Raw genomic sequence first — 22,905 nt, 5'->3', positions numbered from 1 at the left:
CACAAAAAAAGTCTCAAGAGTTCTTAATGTTCTAATACATGTTGTCGGACATGAACAGAGACTCCAACTACATCAAAAAATCCTCCAGGGTAAGATAAAAAAAAAAAAAAAAAACAGTGATGAGTATGATCCTTCCTTCAAGGGAGTCTGTTATAATCAACTGTGCTTGACTGATAGAAGGTTTGCGCAAATACCTGGATTTACCTCGTTCTTTCTACCTTCACCATGCTCCTTCCCACAGCTAAATGATCTGGACAGCGTTTCTTGTTCTGCTCAGATTCAGTCCACTTCTATTCAGGCTCACTCACAAAATATAAAAGGTCAGAAAGGAATGTCAGGAAACATATTTAATACAGATGGCTCTTAACCTCTGTTCAAATACCAAAATAACCTTCCTCAGGCATCTGTTGACTCTTCAGCTTTGTTGCCAGCAGGAGGCTGTCTGCTGACTGCTGCGCTTGCATTAGGGCTTCTTTCCAGCTGCAGGGCTGCTGCGGTGCCACCTCTGCAGTGTGGCTGCTCCTTCTCCAACACAGACCATGCTTGCCTGTGGGTGCTGGGCAGGGCCATGGGCAGGGCTAACAGTGCTGGTGGAAACAAGGGGAAATTCTGATTTGCAATGCAATGTCATCTTCCTTCACAGGCATTAAATGGGTTCTTGGGGGAAAAAAAAGCCTATCTATGGGTGAGTGTGGGGCCAAACTTAGATCTGAAAGCTGAGCTGCTGAGCTGTACCCTCAGACCTCCTCTGGCAGCACTGGAATTATGTAATGTCAGTGGACTGAATATGCATCTTTCACTTTTAATCCATCACAAGAGAGATGCAATTCAAGACATTATAGTTTAAGCATGCAACATGTCATAGGTAAAATTGATTCAATAGTAGTGTATATTAAATAAATCTCTGTGATTAATTAAGTAAAAAATAAATCACAAAAACAATTGCTGAGGAACATGGCTGCAGGCTCAGCTCTACATATCTGTGGTGGTTTTCTTTTTTTATACATCAGCATCAGTCAAATTCACAATTGATAGATATTGTACCAGAAAGATGTGTGCCATGAGAAGGAATATAATAACATTAATGTTTATGATAAAAAATAGATATTAATCCATATGTTACATAAAGTGCCTTTAGAGTTGGTGCAGTCAGAAACAGAAAAAAAATCCATTGTTAGTTAGATATCGTTAACAAACGTACAAATAGGAGACAAACCAGATCTGTTTTCTATAGTGCTGAATCATACAACGACAGGTTTCTTTCAAAATGTCTCTGTTGCAAAGGGGCAATAAAAGAATTGCAATACAATGGAAATGATGGGGTTAAGCATATTTTCCTAAAATGGTTAAAGCCATCCCCATCCTAAAATGCATATAATATTACAATAACAAGGCAATTCCTTTATTGAACAAGAGATTTGGCATGCTGTGTTACAATTCTCTCTTCACTTGAAACTATTCTAACATTTATACAAAAATGCAACCGTTCATAGCTCTGGATACACAAAAACATTGATGTGCTCAATGAAGAGAGCTGCTCTCGAGACACAACTTGTGCAGAGATTTCCAACATCGCCTTCTCCTACTTCCTTGAGAGTTTGGGAGCAAAAGATTCAAAATGTGCTTTGAAAAACGACGACACTGGCATTGGCTGGTATGAAATTAAGAAAAATGCTCATTTTTCCAAGTACATGATATTTAATTGTAATGAAATAAAATCTGAAAAATGTCTAAATCAAAAAGTAAACATAAGTTGTAATATTATACCTGTAATATTATTAATTCCATTCATTGTCATTAGAAATTATGTAAAATATTTATTAAAGGGTTTGCCTACAGAGGCACAATAGAGTATATCCTGCTGAAATGTGGTCACAGTTCATGCCAAGCAGTCGGTATCTGTTGTGAGAATGCCAGGAAACTGCCCGCAGACTGCAGTTCAGGCATAGGGAGCCAGGCAGCAGCTGGTCCGTGAGCCAGTGCTGTGCAACAGCTGTTCTGCCACAGTCACTCAAGTCTGCTGGGCATCTGCCAAAGTACAAGCAGAATCTGCTCCAAGGAGGGATGTCAGTGTCTTAATCCACTCCTTCAAATCCCTGAGCATTTTCAACCGCCATGAGGAGCTTCTCTCGCAAATCATCAAATGATTCATACAGAGGTAAGTCCAGGCGATTAAAGCTAGAATTTAAAAGGAAAGGAATATGTTAATAATCCATTGAGAAATGCCTATAGTTTTAAAGAAATAGAAAAGGTTAAATAATTTGGGGGCTGTCCTGGGTTTGGCCAGGATAGAGTTAATGCTACACAGCTGCCGCCAGGGGGCATGGCCAGGCTATTCAATCGCATGTGACCTCACGCTCAGGATGTAAGGGCATGGCACCACTGCGGCCAGTGTGGGAACTGTGGTTCTGTGCGTCGGGAGCAGTTACACTGGGCATTGCTCGTTTTTCTGTGTCCTTTGGCCATCATTGTAACTGCCTACTCTTTGTGGTGTTCTATTCAATTGTCCTTATCTCAACCCACAAAGTTATAGAACTTGATTCTCCTCCCCATCCTACTGAGGTGGGGATACTTTCTCCCGCACCTCTTTTCTTCCTCGGGCACGGGTTGGAGTGAAAAGAGGTGCTTGTGTTAGCAGATAAAAGTGCATGGCATAAGCAATAAGCTGGAATAAAGCATCAGCGGTCGGTGAGCTGAGTGATCCGTGCAGGTGGTCTGGTGATGTTGCTGGTAGCAGCAAAATATGGTGACCCCGATGTGATCAACAGAATGCAGGACGTACATGGCCATGGCACAGTTGGAACAGGTGATTAAGGTACTCAAGGCAGTGGTGCTTGAGATGGGCGAGCTGGTTCATTGTGTGCCCACGGCCGCTTGCATCCTATGGATGCGGAAGCGGGGTGTAGTACAGGCACTCACAGAGTTATTAAGTGTCCAGAATTGGACGGCGGTAGTGGAAGAGATGTTACAGACTGCCTTAGCAGGGGCCAAGGGGATGGACCAGCATCTTAAAGCGTGGGGGGAGATTAAGAGGACTCTGTCTAAGGCATGTTCCTATGTGAACTGGTCTGGGTGAACCTGCTTCTGCGGGGAAGGGGGGGAGGTTGGACTGGGTGATCTCTGGGGGTCCCTTCCAACCCCTAACATTCTATGATTCTATGATTCTATGAGTCAATGACCGATGGGGGCAGATATGAATGGGCTCCCCTAGAAACAAAGGTTGTGACGGAGCTGCATGGGACTGTAAAGACACATGGACTTAGCAGTCCAGAGTCCCTGGTGCTACTGGAATGCATCTTCCAGCAGCCTATGTTGCCACATGATTTCACACAGTTAGCAAAGGCTATTCTATTGGGGTCCTTGTTTTTGTTATGGAAGGAAGAGTGGTGCACCATAAATCAGACCTTATGTACGGAAGTGCAAGGCAATCCCCAGCATCCTCTGCACGGGGTAACCATCGAACAGTTAATGGAGGAGGGCCAGTGGATGACACCACAACTAGATATCAGTGGACTGTGCTACCCTAAGGCATGAAAAACTCACCAACATTGTGCCAATTGGCAGTCGGCGCTGCCCTACGACCCATTCGTCATAAATGGTTAAAAGTGAAAATAGTCCACTATATGGATGATATCTTGTTGAGCTTGCCCAGCGGTGGCGACCTCCGCCAACTCCACCAGGAGGTTGTGGAGGAGTTAGCTAAACATGGACTAATTATCAAACCTAGTAAGACCCAGTGGGGTAGTGGGATAAAATATTGAGACACTTATCACAAAAAGGCAAATGACAGCGCAGAAATTGTTGATAATTGACCAGATAACTATGCTACAACAGGCGCAACAGTTAGTGGGGACCCTACAGTGGCTGCAATCATTTGTACCGATCACCCTGGATGAGATGCAGATATTTTACCCACTTCTCAGAGGCGAGCCAGTAGTGCAAGCCCCAAGGACGCTGTCTGACCACCAGAAAGCATTACTGGCAAACATTATCGACCGTGTGCAGAGTCATGCCTTGACCAGATGGCAACCAGGTCAGCCGTTGGTCACCGCTATCCATTTGATTCCACAAGGAGCGCGCAGTTTCCTGGGGAAACTTGATGGTAGACGTTGTCTCATCGTCCTGCAGTGGATCTATCAGAGCCACGAAAAGGTGGCCACACCATTTTGAACTCAAGTATGCGCGGCCATGATTAGATGGGTAAGACAACATGCATGGCAACTGTTGGGAATGGACCCAACTGTCCTTATCTTTCCTATTTCAGTTGCATAATGGAAAAAAAATCTTTCAGATGGAGTGGGAGCTCCAAAATGCCTTAGCGGATTTTACCGGTCAGCTCTCTGGCCCAATAGAACACTCACTGTTGCACTTGCTGTGGAACGTGCAGTGCACACCTCACGTGCAGTTGTCTACGGCACCAGTGGAAGGCCCCACTGTCTTTAGAGATGCCTCATCAAAGACCAACACAGCGGCAGTGGTGTAGAAACAGGGAGAAAGATGAGAGAAAATCTTGCATACTGACGCCACAAAATCAGTGCAATATCTGGAGGCTAAGACTGTCGCCCTTGCCCTGGAGGCATGGCATTCAACGCCGCTCAATATCGTCACCGACTCAAGATTCGTCGCTGAACTAGTTCGACAATGTGCATGAGCCATTTGTGCCTCTACTGGTATAGCAGACCTCATATTGAATGCTTTAAAAACTCATGCTGCTGCTTGCTCTATTGTACACATCAACAGTCACACCAATATTCCGCGGACTCTCACCGAAGGTAACCAAAAGGTGAACGAAGTAGTGACGCATGTATGGTCTATCTCCACCCAAGAGGATTTCCCAGCAGCCAGTTACACGCCTTTTTGCATTGTGGAGCGCGGGCTCTACATCATCAGACCAAGAACCCTCTCCAAATGGCAAAGCAGATAGTTGCTGCTTGCCCTCAATGTGCTCTGGTGCTACCATGGGAAGCCGTAGTTAATCCCCAAGGGTTGCTCCCAAATCAGATCTGGCAATTGGATGTCACAATTTATGAACTCTTTCACCCCAACCATCACCTCCATGTCACCATTGACACCTGCAGTGGTTACATACTAGCTACCCCCATGCGCCGAGCCACAGCGCGCCACATGATTAGGCACCGGCTACAATGTATAGCTGTCCTAGGATGTCCTGAACAAATCAAAACTGACAATGGGCCTTGTTACACCTCCCATGTGACACAGAAATTCTGTCGAACTTGGCAGATTAAATTGGTGCATAGCATCCCTTACAATAGCCAGGGACAGGCGATCGTTGAATGCGCTCACAGTACTCTTAAAGTACAGTTCAGCCGTCTTAGGGAGGGGGAGAGAATGGGACATAGAACTCCCCCCGATAGGCAACACGATATTTTGATGTGCTGTCTGTACGTCCTTAATCATTTTGTTCGAGGGTCAGGACCCATACTGGTGCAAGCACACTTTAGGGAGCAAGAGCCGGTAGCAGTAGATAAATTACCAGTAGTCAAATTGCGGCAAATCGACACTGGGGAATGGGAGTCAGGGTGGAGACTCAGATGCCTGGGCTGAGGGTATGCTTGTGTAGAAGAGGAGGGAACTCAGCAGTGGGTCCCAGCAAAACGAATACGACCAGAGATATGAGTCTAACGGTCTACTGAGTTTCTTTTGCAGATTGGCATGTTCTTCAGAGTGCTCACAGTGACACAGATCCAGCTGGGGTCACTCAACTATTGGCGAGATTGGGCAGTGAAGTGGAACACAACCAGCACCTGTTTATATCTTCCCGCAATTGGCTCAGCTAGCACGTGTGCTGGGCAGACACATTATGTATCAGCCTGTGCCACAGGATGCTGGAGTCATCGAGCTTAGGGAGGGGGAGATGTAGCTATCCGGAAGATCTCGGGTTTTAATGCGAGAGGTGGAGGGTATAGAAGAGGCGGGAATGGGGTGGAGTGAAAGGAGGTGCTTGTGTTAGCAGATAAAAGCGCATGGCACAAGTAATAAGCTGGAATAAAGCATCATCCATACTGAGTATGCAGTGATCTTGTCCCCTCAGTGGTCGGTGAGCTGAGTGATCCGTGCGGGCGGCCTGGTGATGTTGCCGGTAGCAGCAACATAAGTCAACTCTCTCAGAAAGGGAAGAAACTCCAATTACAAAGTGGGAGGAGAAAGAAATCAAAGCAGGAGCATCACCAAGAAGAGGAGGAGGAGGAAGAGGCAGAAGTTATGAACGAGACAATTATCACCTGATCCCCATCCCTGAGCAAGTTACGAGACATATGAAAGGACTTCAGACGTCACCTGTATGGACCCATATCTTCTGATCAAGAGAGGATATACAGAGGGTACACACACCGGGGCAACCTGTGGTTCTATCTACACAGTAAGGGAGAGGACATGAGGAGGTGGGATGGAAAACCTACCGTGGCCCTAGAGACGAGAGTCCGGGAACTACACGCAAAAACAAAAAGGGACTCCTCATGGAAAAATGCTGCCCCAGTTTCCAGTGAGCGGCTCCCCAGAGATGTGGTGCTTAATCTTGCTTCTGATCCTCTCAAAGGGACCTCTAGTTCCTTCCCACAGAAAGTGTATGATGCACATAATCAATATTAGAGGGGCCTTACTTCTAGCCAGGGGGAGGACAGGGACAAGAAGATCTACTTGTCTGTGTGGATCTGATGGCCTGGCACATCAGATCCACAATAGTACAAGGCTCTTGTGCATACTGGAGCTCAATGCACTTTGTTCCCATCAGGTTATAGAGGAGATGAACAAATTTCTATTTCCAGAGTGACAGGAGTATCCCAACAGCTCACTGTGTTGGAAGCAGAAGTGAGTCTGACAGGAAATAGATGGCAAAAGCACCCCATTGTGACAGTCCTAGAAGATCCATGCATCCTGGGAATAGATTACCTGAAGAGAGGGTATTTCAAAGACCCAAAAGGGTATCAGTGGGCTTTTGGTGTGGCTGCCTTGGAGACAGAAGAAACTGAACAGCTGTCCAGCCTGCCTGGCCTCTCAGAGGACCCTTCTGCTGTGGAGTTGCTGAGAGTTGAAAACCAACAAGTGCCAGTCGCAACCACAACAGTGCACCGGCAGCAATATCGGAGTAACCGTGACTCTGATTCCAATCTACAAACTGATCTGTCAATTGGAGAGCCAAGGGGTGATCAGCAGGACTCAATCATCCTTTAACAGCCCCATATGGCCAGTACAAATGTCTACCGTAGAGTGGAGGCTGACAATAGACTATTGTGGCTTGAATGAAGTCACACTGCCGCTGAGTGCTGCTGTGCCAGATATGCTGGAACTCCAATATGAACTGGAGTCCAAGGCAGCCAGATGGTACACTGCCATTGACATTGCTACCATTGACATTGTTTTTCAATTCCCTTGGCAGCCGAGTGCAGGCCCCAGTTTGGCTTTACCTGGAAAGGCATTCAGTACACTTGGAATCGATTGCCCCAGGGGTGGCAGCACAGCCCTACCATTTGCCATGGACTGATCCAGGCTATGCTGGAAAAGGGTGGGGCCCCTGAACACCTGCAATATATCAATGACATTATTGTGTGGGACAATTCAGCAAAATAAGTTTTTGAAAAAGAAAAGAAAATAGTTAAAATCCTACTGAATGCCGGCTTTGCCATAAAACGAAGCAAAGTCAAAGGGCCTGCACAAGAGATCCAATTCTTAGGAATAAAATGGCACGATAGTCGCTGGCATATCCCAGTGGATATTGTCGACAAGATTACTGCAATGTCTCCACCAACCAGTAAGGAAGAAACCCAGGTTTTCTTAGGCACAGTGAGTTTTTGGAGGATGCATATTCCGAACTACAATATGATTGTAAATCTTCTCTATCAAGTCACCTGGAAGAAAAATTAGTTTAAATGGGGACCTGATCAACAGCAAAGCTATTTGGCAGCATATGAAAGAGTCCGACCTGCCTTAGAAGTGATCGGGACAGAAGTACAACTCAGCACCCCAACTGCCAGTGCTGTACTGGATGTTCAAAGGGAGGGTCTCCTCCACACATCATGCAACTGACGACATGTGGAGTAAGTGGGTTGCCTTGATCACATGCTCGTATAGGAAACCCCATTCGCCCAGGCATCCTAGAAGTGATCACCAATTGGCCAGAGGGCAAAGACTTTGGAATATTGCCTGAAAAAGTGACACGTGCTGAAGAGGCTCCACCATACAATAAGCTGTCAGAAAATGACAAGCAATATGCTTTGTTCACCGATGGGTCCTGCCGTATTGTGGGAAAACATCAAAGGTGGAAAGTGGCTGTGTGGAGTCCCCTAGGACAAGTTGCTGAAGCTGCAGAAGGTGAATCATGTCAGTTTGCAGAGATGAAAGCCATCCAACTGGCTTTAGACAACGCCGAACAAGGAAAATGGCCAATACTATACCTCTATAGTGACTCATGGATGGTAGCAAATGCTTTGTGGGGGTGGCTACAACAATGGAAACAGAATAACTTTCAATGCCGGGGCAAACCCCTCTGGGCTGCTTCATTGTGGCAAGACATCGCGACCCACCTGGAGAAGCTGGTTGTGAAGGTGTGACATGTAGATGCCCACATACCCAAGAACTGGGCCAATGAAAAACATCAGCACAACCAGGAGGTGGATCAAGTTGCCAAAATTGAAGTGGCTGAGGTGGATTTAGACTGGCAGCATAAAGGTGAACTGTTCGTAGTTCGGTGGGCCCATGATGCCTCGGGACATCAAGGAAGAGATGGGCTCGAGATCGAGGGGTGGACTTGACCTTGGTTGCTGTGGCACAGGTCATTCATAAATGTGAGATATGTGCTGCTATCGAAGAGGCCAAACGGATGAAGCCTCTGTGGTATGAAGGACAATGGCTCAAGCATAAATATGGAGAGGCCTGGCAGATTGATTACACTGACTCGTCAAGGCAAGCACTACGTCCTCACCATGGTGGAAGCAACCACTGGATGACTAGAAACATATCCCATGCCTCATGCCACCACCCAGAACACGATCCTGGGCCTTGAAAGGCAAGTCCTATGGCGACACGGCACTCTAGAAAGAATTGAGTCAGACAATGGGATGCATTTCAAAAACAACCCTATAGATACCTGGGCCAAAGAGCACGGCATCGAGTGGGTCTATCACATCCTCTATCATGCACCAGCTTCTGGGAAAATTGAAGGGTAAAATGGTCTATTAAATACCACTTTGAGAGCGATGGGAGGTGGGACCTTCAAACATTGGGACACACATCTAGCAAAGGAGACCATAGTCAATACGAGGGGATCTGTCAATAGAGCCGGCCCTGCTGAATCAGAACTCCTACACACTGTAGGAGGGGATAAAGTCCCTGCAGTGCGTATGAAAAATCTGTTAGGAAAGACAGTTTGGATCAATCCTGACTCAGGCAAAGGCAATCCCATCCAGTGGATCGTTTTTGCCCAAGGACCTGGATATACTTGGTGGGTGATGCAGAAGGATGGGGAAGTTTGATGCGTATCCCAGGGGGGTTTGATTTTGGATGTGACTAGTCATTAAACTAAATGGCATTAGTCACTGAATAACCTCCTGCCTTGAGCATGCTCTTCAGGAAGAGGTGATCTCCTACAAGAACATGCACTTCGAGCTGAGATCAGAGAAGCTGAAGCAGCAGGTTGATATCATCTGAGCAGGAACCTGGAAGACTGCTATGAGAACTGGAGCCCTGAAGTCATGGACTAAATTAACGGCCCATGGAGTAAGGGAATAATATCTGTATCAATGACATGAAAATGTTTTAAAATGTGCCTTATCTGAGCATGATGTACATGGAATAGAATAAGGGGTGGATAATGTCTTGGGTTTGGCCAGGATAGAGTTAACACTACCCAGCCGCCGCCAGGGGGCGTGGCTAGGCTAGTCAATCCCATGTGATCTCATGCTCAGGATATAAGGGCAGCAGCAGGGCTGCAGCCAGAGTGGGAACTGTGCCTCTGTTGCCCGGCTGCATGTCCCGCTGAACAGTTACACTGGGCATTGCTCGTTTTTCTGTGTCCTTTGGCCATCATTGTAACTGCCTACTCTTTGTGGTGTTCTATTAATTTGTCCTTAGCCCAGAAAGTTCTAGAACTCTCTCCTGATTCTCCTCATCCTGCTGAGGTGGGGAGGAGTGAGTAACTGGGTGATTTGGTTATCGTTCAGCTAGGGCTAAACCACCACAGGGGCCTTAATATCTCTTACTGCCTGAAGAGGTGCAATCTCCAGAGTGCCCTTTGCAAACCCCGCTAATACTTGGGCTCTCCATGGGGTGCAGCTGAAACCTGCCCTGCTGGGCCCAGAGCCAGTTCTGAGAAATAACTGTGCTGCTCTTGTCAGAGCCAATGGGGAATTTGTTAAAAACCACTTGGGAAAGGAAAGCCAACAGAACCCCCCATCATATTTAGTTGACTGAAAACATTTCATCTTTGTCAAAGGCTACTTTCCTAAGACTCAGAAGATAGTTGGAATTTCTAGGACAGACTCTCCACCTTCTAGGGGAAAAGTAGGTCTTAAAAAGACCCTGTGACATCAACAGGTAATTGAAACGTAAAGAGGATGGGTTGATTTTAGAATGTGTTTAGGGCTGTGTTGTGGGGTTTTATTTAAAAAAAAAATATTCTATAGAATTATTATTTTATTGAGAAGGTCGCTGTTCTGTGCTAATGTTTTAAAAATTAGTTTTCCTCTTAAGGTTACTTTAAAAAAGTCCCATTCTTGAAATGCAGCAGAGCAAGATAAAGACTTGCACTGAATGCTTTAAACACTTGACATTTTTTTACATTAGGATTAAATTGACGTGATTAAATTCCCTTTTCTGGGAAGGGGGGGAAGGGGCTGTAAAGATTGCTCCTGTAAGAAGTTGCTCAAAACTCTCCTCAGCTCTAAGCCAGACCCACTTCTAGGGCTGATCCAATTAGACACCTCCACGATCACTTTTTAGGAAGCCGGAAGAGAAGGATTCTTCCTGTTTCTTCTTTTTGCTGTCTCTTCTTCTCTGACTGGTGGTGGTGCAAGGAGTGAGAAAAAACCACGTGGACACCAAGATCAGTGAGGAAAGAGAGGAGGAGGTGTGCTGGAGCAGAGACTCCCCTGAATTCTATGGAAAGGACAGGTGAAGCTGAGATTTATTTGCATTTCATTAAAGACCCTGTATCAAAGGCAAAGACTCATTTTGCTAAAGAAGGTCCCGAGCCAGGGGCAATGATTCTCTTCATTAAAGACCCCATACCAGGGGCAGTGACTATGGCCAGAGGAGGCCGTGTTCTGTGGTAAGGGACCCAATATTCACAGAAGCTGTAATTGTGGGAAGGAACCCATGACAAAGAAGCTCATTAAAATTATGCCCAGAAGAGGCTAGGTCCCAAGGGAGGGATCCTGTATCTGCAATAATTGCAATCATGGAGAAGAACCCACAGCAGAGATATTCACTAAGGACTGTGTCCTGTTTAAGGGACCCTGTATCCATAGAAGCCGTAGCTGCTGGGAACAACCCACACCAGAGAAGTTCGTTAAGGACTGTGTTCCGGGGGAGGAACCCCGTATCGGAATTTAAGGAGTTGTCCTCATCTGAGAAGAGAGAAGCGGCAGAGATCATCTGTGAAAGACTGACCACATCCCCCATTCCCTGCCCTCTCGAGCCGTTGAGGGAGGAGGAGGTAGAGATATCGGGAGCAGGAAGCTGGGCCTGGAAAGAAAGGAGGGATGGGGGAGGGAGATCTTAAAGTGCTGATTGTAATTTTCTCATCATCCTACTCCCTTTTTGGTTTTGTTCCCTTCTGTTTCTTGTAGGTAGTAGAATAAACTTTCCTACTTTCCTCTCTAAATCAAGTACTGGAGTCTGTTTTGCCCAGAACCATAATTGGCAGTGAGCCCTCCCTGCCTTTGTCTTAATCCACAACAACCTTGCTTATCTTTTTTCTCCCATTTCACTGGCGCCTCTGCCATCCTAATGAGGATGGGGGTGAATGGGGGGCACCGAGTGAGAGACTGTCGTGGTGCTTCTGTGCTAGCTGGGCCAAACCACAATGTTTTTAGTGATTTGTCCAACAATGTATGACCTTTGTGTACCATAGCTTTCTGTGGGTGTTTTGTTATATCGGACTTTCTGTAGTTCATTAGACTCACTTACTAGGATGAGGAAAAATAAAACCATGGAAAGTGATGGTGACAACAGAAGCCGCCTGCAGTGAGTTATGGCTTAATGAAGTGAAAGCTGAAATGGAATTGCAGCACTCGGGGAAAAAAAGGCATTTGTACAAATGGTGGCCTGGCTTTTCCAGCTGATGGATCTGCTTTAATTTCTTAGCTCTCCACTGTGTGCCACTGTAGTGGGTCTGGGACAGTAGTGATTTTCCACAGCAGCTCCTGCAGTGCTGTGCTTACTGTTGATATCAATATTATGACTACCGCTTGCACAGCATCAGGGCTGTCCCTCCAGCATTCCTCCCCCACCTTCACCAATAGCTGTGGGTGGGCATGATCTTGGGAGGGACTATGGCCAGGACAGCTGACCCAGGCTGACCAAGGAGATATTCCATACCATATGACGTCAGCTCAGTAATATAAACTGGGGGAGAGGAGCAGGAAGGGGAGGCGAGATTCATTTCTGGCCTTCCCAAAGCAACCGCTACGCGTACTGAAGCCCTGCTTCTCGGGAGGTGGCCGGACATCGCTGCTGATGGGAAGTAGAGAGTAACAGCTTATCTGCTTTTGCTTTGCTTCCCGCGCGTGCGGCTTTGCTGCTTATTTATTAAACTGCTTTTATCTCAACCCACGAGACTCCCATCTTATTTTCTCCCCTTCCCTGGCTTGCTGAGGAGGTGGGGGATAAAGCGGTGTGGTGGGCACCTGGCATCCAGCCAGGCTCAAACTACCACAGCCCCATTAAAGGTCTGTTTAACTGTCTGCCCTTGGACACTTCATTGTTTCTCCTATTCATTTTAAAACCTTCAGACTGGCAGAACAGGGAAGGAGAGAGCCTGTGTTTTAACAGTGATAGAAACAGTGGGGAAACAAGACATCTTCCTAAGGTGAAGGGCACTGGGAAAGCACTAGGTGTGTTTAGTGGGATGGACTGCAACCTCAACAGGAGGCCCAGCCCATGAGACAATGCGATGGCCATTTGTAAGGTCTTGAGGCTTTCTCCAGCAGGTGCTGAGGATCCTATTCCCAAATCCAGGACAACATATAGCATACAGAAAGTACACTGCCTAGTCAGTGCTTTACAGGCTCCAATTCAGATTGTGTTGCAAGTACCTTACATGTTGTAGGCATCCGGAAGATCTTGGGTTGTAATGCAAGAGATGGAGGGTACGGAAGAGGTGGGCACAGGGTGGAGTGAAAGGAGGTGCTTGTGTTAGCAGATAAAAGCATATGTGTAAACAATTAGTTGGAATAAAGCATCATCCGTACTGTGTATGTACTGACCTAGTCCCCTCAGCGGGGTTGGGCTGAGAGATCCGTGCGGGCGGCCTGGTGATGTTGCCAGTAGCAGCAACATATGGTAACCCCAACATGACTGGCGGAACGCAGGACATCCACGGCCATGGCACAGTTGGAATAAGTGATTACGGTACTTAAGGCGATGGCGCCTGATGTGGATTCAGTGCAGACCCACGTCCACGTGCATCCTATGGATGCGGAGGCAGGGTGCGGTAGGGGCACCCACAAAGTTATTAAGTGTCCAGAATTGAATGGCAGTGGAGGAGGACATGTTACAGGCTGCCTTAGCAGGGGCCAAGGGGATGGATCAGTATCTTAAAGTGCGGGGGGAGGTTAAGAGGACTCTGAATAAGGCAGCAGAGGAGAGACAGTTTTGGTTGTCGGCACAGGAAGCTCTCCGGGGGGAGGGGCGGAAAGCGCAGATAGAGGAGAGAGTTTGTAGTGATCAGGAGGCTCAAACGAGCGTGGAAGTGGAGAATCTGGGAGCGCAGATAGGTCCGTCACTATGTGGGGACGCAGAATGTGATAAACTTGGCAGCGAGAAGGAGAGTGAGGGATGCGTCCCCGGAGCAGAGCCCCCGCGGGAGAGCTGCTTCCAAGTCGAGTTCAGCCGGCCGGGTTACCCCTGGGAAGAGTTGCAGAGGATGCGGGCGGGGAATGACGAACGGGAGGAGTCGGGCGGGGGTACGGCGCAGGATGATCAGGGGAGAGTGGGGGGGCACAACCCCGAGTTAGACTGGGTACCATCGGGCATGCGAGGGAAGACAAAGAAAAAGAAAATGCAGGAGAGAGTAATACCGACGCCGCCACCTTCACCAGGCCCGGCACGGAGTGAGCTAGACCCCCCTCGCCCCTTCCGCCACCGCGCAGCTGCTTCCAGCGCCCGTTAAGTTTCTCCGGAGTTCCCCACACACACACACACCGCGCGCCGACACCACTGGCCCCAGCCCTCACGGACCGCTGGGCTCATCCTTTCCATCCTCAATCTGTTGCCTCAATGAGTGTAAAAACTGTTGGCTGTGATGTCATGCATTTTGCTATAAATGTGATGATGAATAGTAGTTTTCTTACAGTGGAAACTTTCTAAGGTGTTTTAGGTGTCAGGAATGGAACTTGGAAGAACAGAACATTTTGGCATTGAGCAGTCAGTGACATTAAAAAAAAAAAAAGGATGAAGAAGTGATTTGTGTTTTGGACTCATTGGTAAGGGTAATGGCAAAATTGACAACTGGGTTTTGATCATTTCATGGTTACCAACAATGACAACAGAGCCACAGGAGTTAGAATTATTGGGATCTATAGATTTTTATGTTATATTTCATTTTACCGGCAATACCAAAAAATTTTAGACAGAATGTGGATCACACCCTGGGCGTGTATAAGTATCTGTTTTATTAACTCAGCTATGCAAATTAGGATGCTGGCTTAGCAAACAAACTAATCAAACCCCAATAACATTAGAAGGCTTGATTAGTGATGCAAGTAGTATCAGACATGCAACCTTGCAAAATAGAGCTGCTATAGATTTTTACTTTTAGCACAAGTGTAATAATTTTGTTTGTCAGTTGTGCTTTTTTTTCAGTGTATAAAAAGAAGCTTACCAGGCATGAGTTGCTCAAAAAGAAAAAGATGGAATTGTGGAGGAATTTCTGTGTGAAATAGGCCACAGCCTGGTAACAGTGAACAACCCATGCTTTGAGAACTAATGTGTGGATTGTCCTTGAGCCGCTCTGTGAGAAAAGAAAAAGAAAGAATGCCTATATGATAACAAGCTCAAGCAAGGAGGAGGCTGAAGCAGTATGTGAAATCCCAAGGCTTATCGCAGAAAGCGCAGCTGGCTTTTAGAGAAAGGACCAATTAGAAGTAGTGTAAACGTGCTAGCTTTGCTGCTGATTATAAAAGTCTGATGCTTGTTAGTAAAATTTGAGTTATGATCTAAAAAAAATAAAAAAAAAAGAAGAAAAAAAATTGTCTCAGATTTGAGGAAAGGCTGCAGGAACTGGGGTTGTTTGGTCTGGAGAAGAGGAGACTGAGAGGAGATCTTATTGACATTTTAAAATATCTAAATGGTGGGTATCGGGAGGTTGGGACCTTTTTTCTATTGTAGCTAGTGACAGAACAAAAGGTGGTGGCATGTAGCTGGAACACAGAGGGTTCCATTTAAATATAAAAAAACCCCAAAAAACACACAAAAAACAAAATAAAAAAAAATCAACACAACTATTTTAATGTGAGGGTGACGGAGCAGTGGAGCAGACTGCCCGGGGGAGGTTGTGGAGCCTCCTCCCTTGGAGGTCATCAGGACCCGCCTGGGCATGTTCCTATGTGACCTAGTCTGGGTGAACCTGCTTATGTGAGGGGCGGGGGGGGTTGGACTGGGTGATCTCTGGGGGTCCCTTCCAACCTCTAACATTCTATGATTCTATGACTCAATGACTGATGGGGGCAGATATGAATAGGCTCCCCTAGAAATAAAGGTTGTGAAGGAGCTGCATGGGACTGTAAAGGCACACGTTTAGAGATGCCTCACTCACTGTTGCACTTGCTGCGGAACGTGCAGTGCACACCTGATGTGCAGTTGTCTACGGCACCAGTGGAAGGCCCCACTGTCTTTAGAGATGCCTCATCAAAGACCAACACAGCGGCAGTGGTGTAGAAACAGGGAGAAAGATGAGAGAAAATCTTGCATACTGACGCCACAAAATCAGTGCAATATCTGGAGGCTAAGACTGTCGCCCTTGCCCTGGAGGCATGGCATTCAACGCCGCTCAATATCGTCACCGACTCAAGATTCGTCGCTGAACTAGTTCGACAATGTGCATGAGCCATTTGTGCCTCTACCAGTATAGCAGACCTCATATTGAATGCCTTACAAACTCGTGCTGCTACTTGTTCTATTATACACATCAACGGTCACACCAATATTCCGGGGGTTTTCACTGAAGGTAACCAAAAGGCAGATAAAGAAGCAACGCATGTATGGCCTCTCTCTGCTCAAGAGGATTTCCCAGCAGCCAGACAGTTACACGCCTTTTTGCATGGAGTGCAGGCTCTACATCGTCACACCAAGATCCCTTTACAAGTGGCAAAGCAGATAGTTGCTGCTTGCCCTCAATGTGCTTCAGAGCTACCATGGGAAGTCGGAGTAAATCCCCAAAGGTTGCTCCCAAATCAGATCTGACAAACGGTTGTCACATTTTATGAACTCTTTTGCCCCAACCATCACCTCCATGTCACCATTGACACCTGCAGTGGTTACATACTAGCTACCCACATACGCCGAGCCACAGCGCGCCATGTGATTAGGCACTGGCTACAATGTATAGCTGTCCTAGGATGTCCTGAACAAATCAAAACTGACAATGGGCCTTGTTACACCTCCCATGTGACACAGAAATTCTGTCAAACCCGGTAGATCAAATTGGTACACAGTATCCCTCACAATAGCCAGGGACAGGCAATCATTGAACGCGCTCATGCTACTCTTAAAGTACAGCTCAACCATCTTAGGGAGGGGGAGAGAATGGGACATAGAACTCCCCCCGATAGGCAACACGATATTTTGATGTGCTGTCTGTACGTCCTTAATCATTTTGTTCGAGGGTCAGGATCCATACTGGCGCAAGTACACTTTAGGGAGCAAGAGCCGGTAGCAGTAGATAAATTACCAGTAGTCAAATTGCGGCAAATCAACACTGGGGAATGGGAGTCAGGGTGGAGACTCAGATGCCTGGGCCGAGGGTATGCCTGTGTAGAAAAGGAGGGAGCCCAGCAGTGGGTCCCGGCAAAACGAATACGACCAGAGATATGAGTCTAATGGTCTTCTGAGTCTCTTTTGCAGGTTGACGTGTTCTTCGGAGTGCTCACAGTGACACAGATCCAGCTGGGGTCACTCAACTATTGGCGAGATTGGGCGGTGAAGTGGAACACAATCAGCACCTGTTTATATCTTCCCACAATTGGCTCAGCTAGCACGTGTGCTGGGCAGACACATTATGTATCAGCCCGTGCCACAGGATGCTGGAGTGATCAAGGTTAGGGATGGGGAGATGTTGTAGGTATCTGGAAGATCTCATGTTGTAATGCGAGAGGTGGAGGGTACAGAAGAGGTGGGCATGGGGTGGAGTGAAAGGAGGTGCTTGTGTTAGCAGATAAAAGCACATGGTGCAAACAATTACTTGGAATAAAGCATCATCCGTACTGTCTATGTAATGATCTTGTCCCCTCAGCGGGGTTGGGCTGAGAGATCCGTGCAGGCGATCTGGTGATGTTGCCGGTAGCGGCAACATTTACATGAACAGATTTTTACATGCTTGATATAGGGAAAAGTCTTCTGGCAGAAGGTATTCAGATTACTTCCATTATATCAGGTCAGTTTAATTGGCCAGTGCTTGAAGCAAGTTGCAGGCTATGGTCTGGCTTGAAATATGTTTGTTAATGTTTAGTGTATATGGGTAGCAATATCTTCAAATGTAGTATAAAATAATGTGGGGGAAAGACCTCTCATAACACACGTTCTAACATGCAAACAGTAACTAGAAGAAGACTCCTAAGTTGAAAGGGTGTTGTGGTTTGGCCCAGCTAGCAGAGCAGCACCATGACAGTCTCTCGCTCGGTGCCCCCATTCACCCTCACCCTCGTCAGGATGGCAGAGGCGCCAGCGAAATGGGAGGAAAAAGATAAGCAAGGTTGTTGTGGATTAAGAAAAGGGCAGGAAGGGCTCACTGCCAATTACGGTTCTGGGCAAAACAGACTCTAGCACTCGACTTAGACAGGAAAGTAGGAAAGTTTATTCTACTACCTACAAGAAACAGAAGGGAACAAAAGCAAAAAGGGAGTAGGATGATGAGAAAATTACAATCAGCACTTTAAGAACTCCCTCCCCCATCCCTCCTTTCTTCCCTGGCCCAGCTCACTGCTCCCAATATCTCTACCTCCTCCCCCCTCAACACCTCAGGGGGGCAGGGAGTGGGGGATGTGGTCAGTCTCTCACAGATGGGCTCTGCCCCTTCTGTCTTCTCAGATGAGGATGACTCCTGGCATTCTTCCCCTGCTCCAACATGGGGTTCCTCCCCCAGGACACAGTCCTTAACGAACTTCTCTGCTGTGGGTTGTTCCCAACAGCTGCGGCTTCTACCAATACAGGGTCCCTCACACGAGACACAGTCCTTAGTGAATATCTCTGGCATGGATTTTTCGCCATGGTTGCAGTTTCTGCAGTTATAGGGTCCCTCTCTGGGGACAAGGACTCTTCTGGGCATAAGTTTAATGAGCTGCTTTATCGTGGGTTCCTTCCTACAGTTACAGCTGTGGATATTGGGTCCCTTCCTCGAGACACGGCCTGCTCCGGCCATAGTGATAAAGGGTCCCTCCCTCGGGACACGGCCTCCTCCGGCCATAGTTTTAAAGAAGAAAATCAATGCCCCTGGCTTGGGGTCTGTAGTGAAGTGATTGAGTCCCTCCCACGGGACATGGCCTCCTCCAGCCATAGTTACTGTCTCTGGCTCGAGGCCTTTAATGAAGTGAATCGCTGACCCTGGTCCAGGGTCAGCTTTAGCAAAATGAGTCTCTGCCGCTGATGCAGGGTCTTTAAAGAAATGAAAACAAATCTCACCTTCACCAGTTCTCTCCGTAGAATGCAGGGGAGTCTCTGCTCCAGCACACCTCCTCCTCTCTTTCATCACTGACCTTGGAGTCTGCATGGTTGTTTCTCTCACTGTTCCTACTCCTTGCACTACCACCAGACAGAAGAAGAAGAAGGAACAGAAGAAGAAAGAAACAGGAAGAAGAAGGAGGAAGAAGTCTCCTCTTCCGGCTTCTTCTTAAAAAGTGATCGTGGAGGCGTCTAATTGGCTCAGCCCCAGAAGTGAGTCTGGCTCAGAGCTGGGGAGAGTTTCAAGCAACTTCTTACAGGAGCCATCTTTACAGCCCCTTCCCCCTTACCAGGAAAGGCTGATGATCTCTAAAGGTCCCTTCCAACCCTACCATTCTATGATTGTGGCTGTCATGTCAAACCATGACAAAGGGTTACTTGGATATAATAAAATAGTATTTAATAGTCTTTATCAGAAAGGCTACAATGGAAAGAGTTGACGTTAAATTTGTTCAACTGTATTTACTGCAGAACACCTGCACCTACTCTAGTAATGCAGTCGTTCAAAACAAGTCTTGTTATGAATCTGTAGGAAGCAGTGGCCTGGAACTGTAATTCCTCCTGGAATTGTGTATGTTCTGTTGTGCAGCTGGGTGTCAGCAGATAGTTGCTAATTGCTCTTTGCCTTTGTTAAATACAGCCCTGCACAGACACACCTGTATCCTATTTATAAAATGCAATATGGTCCAGAGCTAAATATGGTAGAGACAAGCGTGGTCATCAGTTTCCCCTTTCTTGGCAGTACAACACCATAGGAAAGCGATAGAATGTTCTGCTCTCATGACTTACCATGTGTGAGCTCGGGGAAGTTTATCAGGGCTTCCCCATTGCTCTATTGTAAACAGCTGAGGGCCATTTGAACCTGGTGGAAAATGAAAAGTATATGAAGCATAAAATTGCTGGAATGATAGAGACTACCTAAATATTTTTTGTAATATTAAATGTTTGCATAAACTACAAGCTAGATTTTTCATCTGGTACAAAATCTATTAATTAAAACTATATTAAAGCTAATAGGAATGTGGTTATTTATTTGGTAGTCTCATTAGCTTGGGAAGTATGACTACCCTTGCATAGAGTAGGTATAGTGCAAAAGAAGTAACCTTGGCCATGAACATTTAGAAATGTGAGTGCTTGGTTAAACACGCATTCTCCTCTTCTTCATAGGGCATGAATGTAATTCCTATTACAGCCAAATGTAACTCATTACAGCCAAATTCTATGGGAGCTAGGAGAACATCTATATAACCCCCATGGTGTTACTCCTTCCCAGCATGCTCCCCAGTTCTCCTGTGCTCTCAGCATCCAGGAGAATTCAGTAACGCTGGTTTTCTTGTGCATGTTCAGAGTGGTCTGCCCAGCTGTGCTGTCAGGAAGGGGGGGACTCCACAGGCCCTGAACGGGAGCTCACCATAAAGTTCAGCAAATCCATTCATAGGCACACGTGATGTCCCAGTGACAAACTGCAGCAATCGGATCCGCTTTTCAGCATCCATCAGTAGAACAGCCTGTCAAGAGATACATGGTCCCAGGCTTGTTGCTGTCATAGCCATAGGCATCAGTGTAACACATGCCCCAAAGCTGAGGTGGTTACCTATCTCTGTCACACTAATGTGTCATTCAAAGATGTGATGCAGGTCATGTGTCAGGTTTTCTCTGATTAAGTAAGGAGCCTCCTGTTCCATTTGCCACTGGGCTACCCATAGGAGCTCAGGGTACAGCTGCTCATGCTGTTCCCCTGCCTGAGGTAGGCTGCCTTTTACTAGGACCTGCACCAGGGCCTAGGACACCATGGGGGCATGGCCCTGGGCAACTCTGCTGGAGGCAGGGAGGAGAGGACAGAATAGTCTCTAAGGTCAGACAGAGATGGCAAAGGTTCACAGAACATCAGATTGGTGTTGCACTATGGCAGGACCTCAGCATCAAGCATTTTGGGTTGATACAAGTTCATGGTCTTATGTACCACCCCAGTCATGAAATAAAGTTTGAAAGTGCATACACAAAGCTGTAAGAGTGCTGTATTTTTAAGAAAAACAGACACTCCTTTGAAAAATCTATGGCTATTATGGGAAAAAGTAATTTAGCAGGTTTTTTTTGAAACATACACTTCTCAGAAATATTCTACTGCACCAGTACTGCAAGATACTTTAGATAAAATCAAAGATCTGACTTAATATCTCAGGTCCATTTCTCAGGTAGTTTCTAATGAGTACCACAGCTGCCCTTTCTGCCATGCATGGACGTATTCTTCAGTACATTTCATGAAGAAAAAAAGATTTTATATAGGACTCTGCATCACAATACAGGAACAGACAGTCTAATGTAGTAAACCATCATTACCTTCCAGAACCACTGGATAACAGGGTGATTTGGGCAGTAACCATTTTTGTAGATTGTATGTTGTCTCCAGTCATTAACATCAACATCCCCAAGGCCACACATCAGTAACTACACAGGGAAGTAAATTGATATGCTGTTAATGGGAGGCAGTGTTGTGTTACCCTAGACATTTTATCAGAAAAATGATGTTACACTTTACCTTTGCTGTCTGACCTTTTAAACAGCTAAGTTGTACAAATATAAATGCAAACATCAAGGAGAGTTTGAGCTTCAGGAGAATTCTTGAATATTTCATTTTACTGGAGAAACGCTGTGCCCTGTGATGTGTGTCTACTTCTGCAGCCTTCATGGTCTTTTGCTCAAAACATGACTGGTACAGGCATAGCAGCATCAATTCTATAAGCTACTTACATGCTTTTCGATGCACATATTCAACCACCTCATTAAGTAATTACAATTTTTTGTGCTCTTATGTGATCACTAGATTTATTAGGAAGAAAAATCTCATTTCCTACTACAAGCAAAGCATCTTTGCAGATTCACTCTTGATGAGTGAGTGATGAAGGATGAGCCTGTAACATAACAAATCTTTCTGTGATAAGAGTTACTGATCTGTTCTCTCTGGATGGCAATTAAACTCACCTCCAGTTCATTTTCATCAAAAATTTTAATCAGATCAATGGGAAGAAGTTCTGTGAATCCCTACAAGAAAACAAAGCAAAGTTTAAATTCTCATACCACATCAAATTGTTTTTATCTAACATGAACTTTGGCTTCAGGGAATGCAAGTGAATGGCAGAAGATGAAGAAGGGTTTTGAAAGATAAATACACAGTTGCTGAAGTCTGAGTCCCTAATTACAAAAAATAATCACTAAATTATTTCAAGTTCAAATAATTTAACCTTGAAATAGAATGAATCATAGAATAATTTTGGTTGGAAAAGACCTTTAAGATCATCAAGTCCAACCACTAACCTAACACTGCCAAGCCCATCACTAAATCATATCCCCCAGCACCTCATCTGTCTTTTAAATATCTCCAGGGATGGTGACTCCACCACCTCCCAGGGAAGCCTATTCTAAAGCTTAACAACCCTCTCAGTGAAAAAGTTCTTCCTACTTGACAAGCTAAACCTCCCCTGGTACAATTTAAGCCCATTTTCTCTTATCCTATCATTCATTACTGGGGAGAAGAGACTTCCTCCCCATCTTGGTATGACCTCCTTTCAGGTAGTTGTAGAGAGTGATCATGTCTCCTCTCAGGCTCCTCTTCTCCAGGCTAAACAACACCAGCTCCCTCAACCACTCCTCATAAGACTTGTTCTCCAGACCCTTCCCCAGCTCTGGTGTGTCTCTGGATACACTCCAGCACCTCACTGTCTGTCTTGTAGTGAGAGGCCCAAAACTGAACACAGCGTTTGAGGTGTGGTCTCACCTGGGCCAAGTACAGGGGGACAA

The 22,905-nt window shown here is 46.2% G+C and overlaps 1 protein-coding gene across 1 annotated transcript in view; it reads right to left on the bottom strand.

The window, feature by feature from the left end:
• Positions 1-1,932: 1,932 nt before the first annotated feature.
• Positions 1,933-22,905, bottom strand: part of LOC133628488 (E3 ubiquitin-protein ligase NEDD4-like) — a 352,048-nt gene continuing 331,075 nt past the window's right edge. The window contains exons 26-30 of the mRNA XM_062016712.1: positions 22,090-22,149; positions 21,448-21,555; positions 20,519-20,615; positions 19,897-19,969; positions 1,933-2,178 (exon numbers count right to left, since the gene is read on the bottom strand). Coding sequence (XP_061872696.1) covers positions 2,076-2,178; positions 19,897-19,969; positions 20,519-20,615; positions 21,448-21,555; positions 22,090-22,149 — 441 coding nt within the window. The 3' untranslated portion in view covers positions 1,933-2,075. The remainder of the gene's footprint in view (positions 2,179-19,896; positions 19,970-20,518; positions 20,616-21,447; positions 21,556-22,089; positions 22,150-22,905) is intronic.

Source organism: Colius striatus, chromosome W, assembly GCF_028858725.1.
Source record: "Colius striatus isolate bColStr4 chromosome W, bColStr4.1.hap1, whole genome shotgun sequence".
Lineage (NCBI taxonomy): Eukaryota > Metazoa > Chordata > Aves > Coliiformes > Coliidae > Colius > Colius striatus.
Note: the sequence above shows the minus strand (reverse complement) of the source record. Positions and strands in the feature narration are given on the sequence as shown.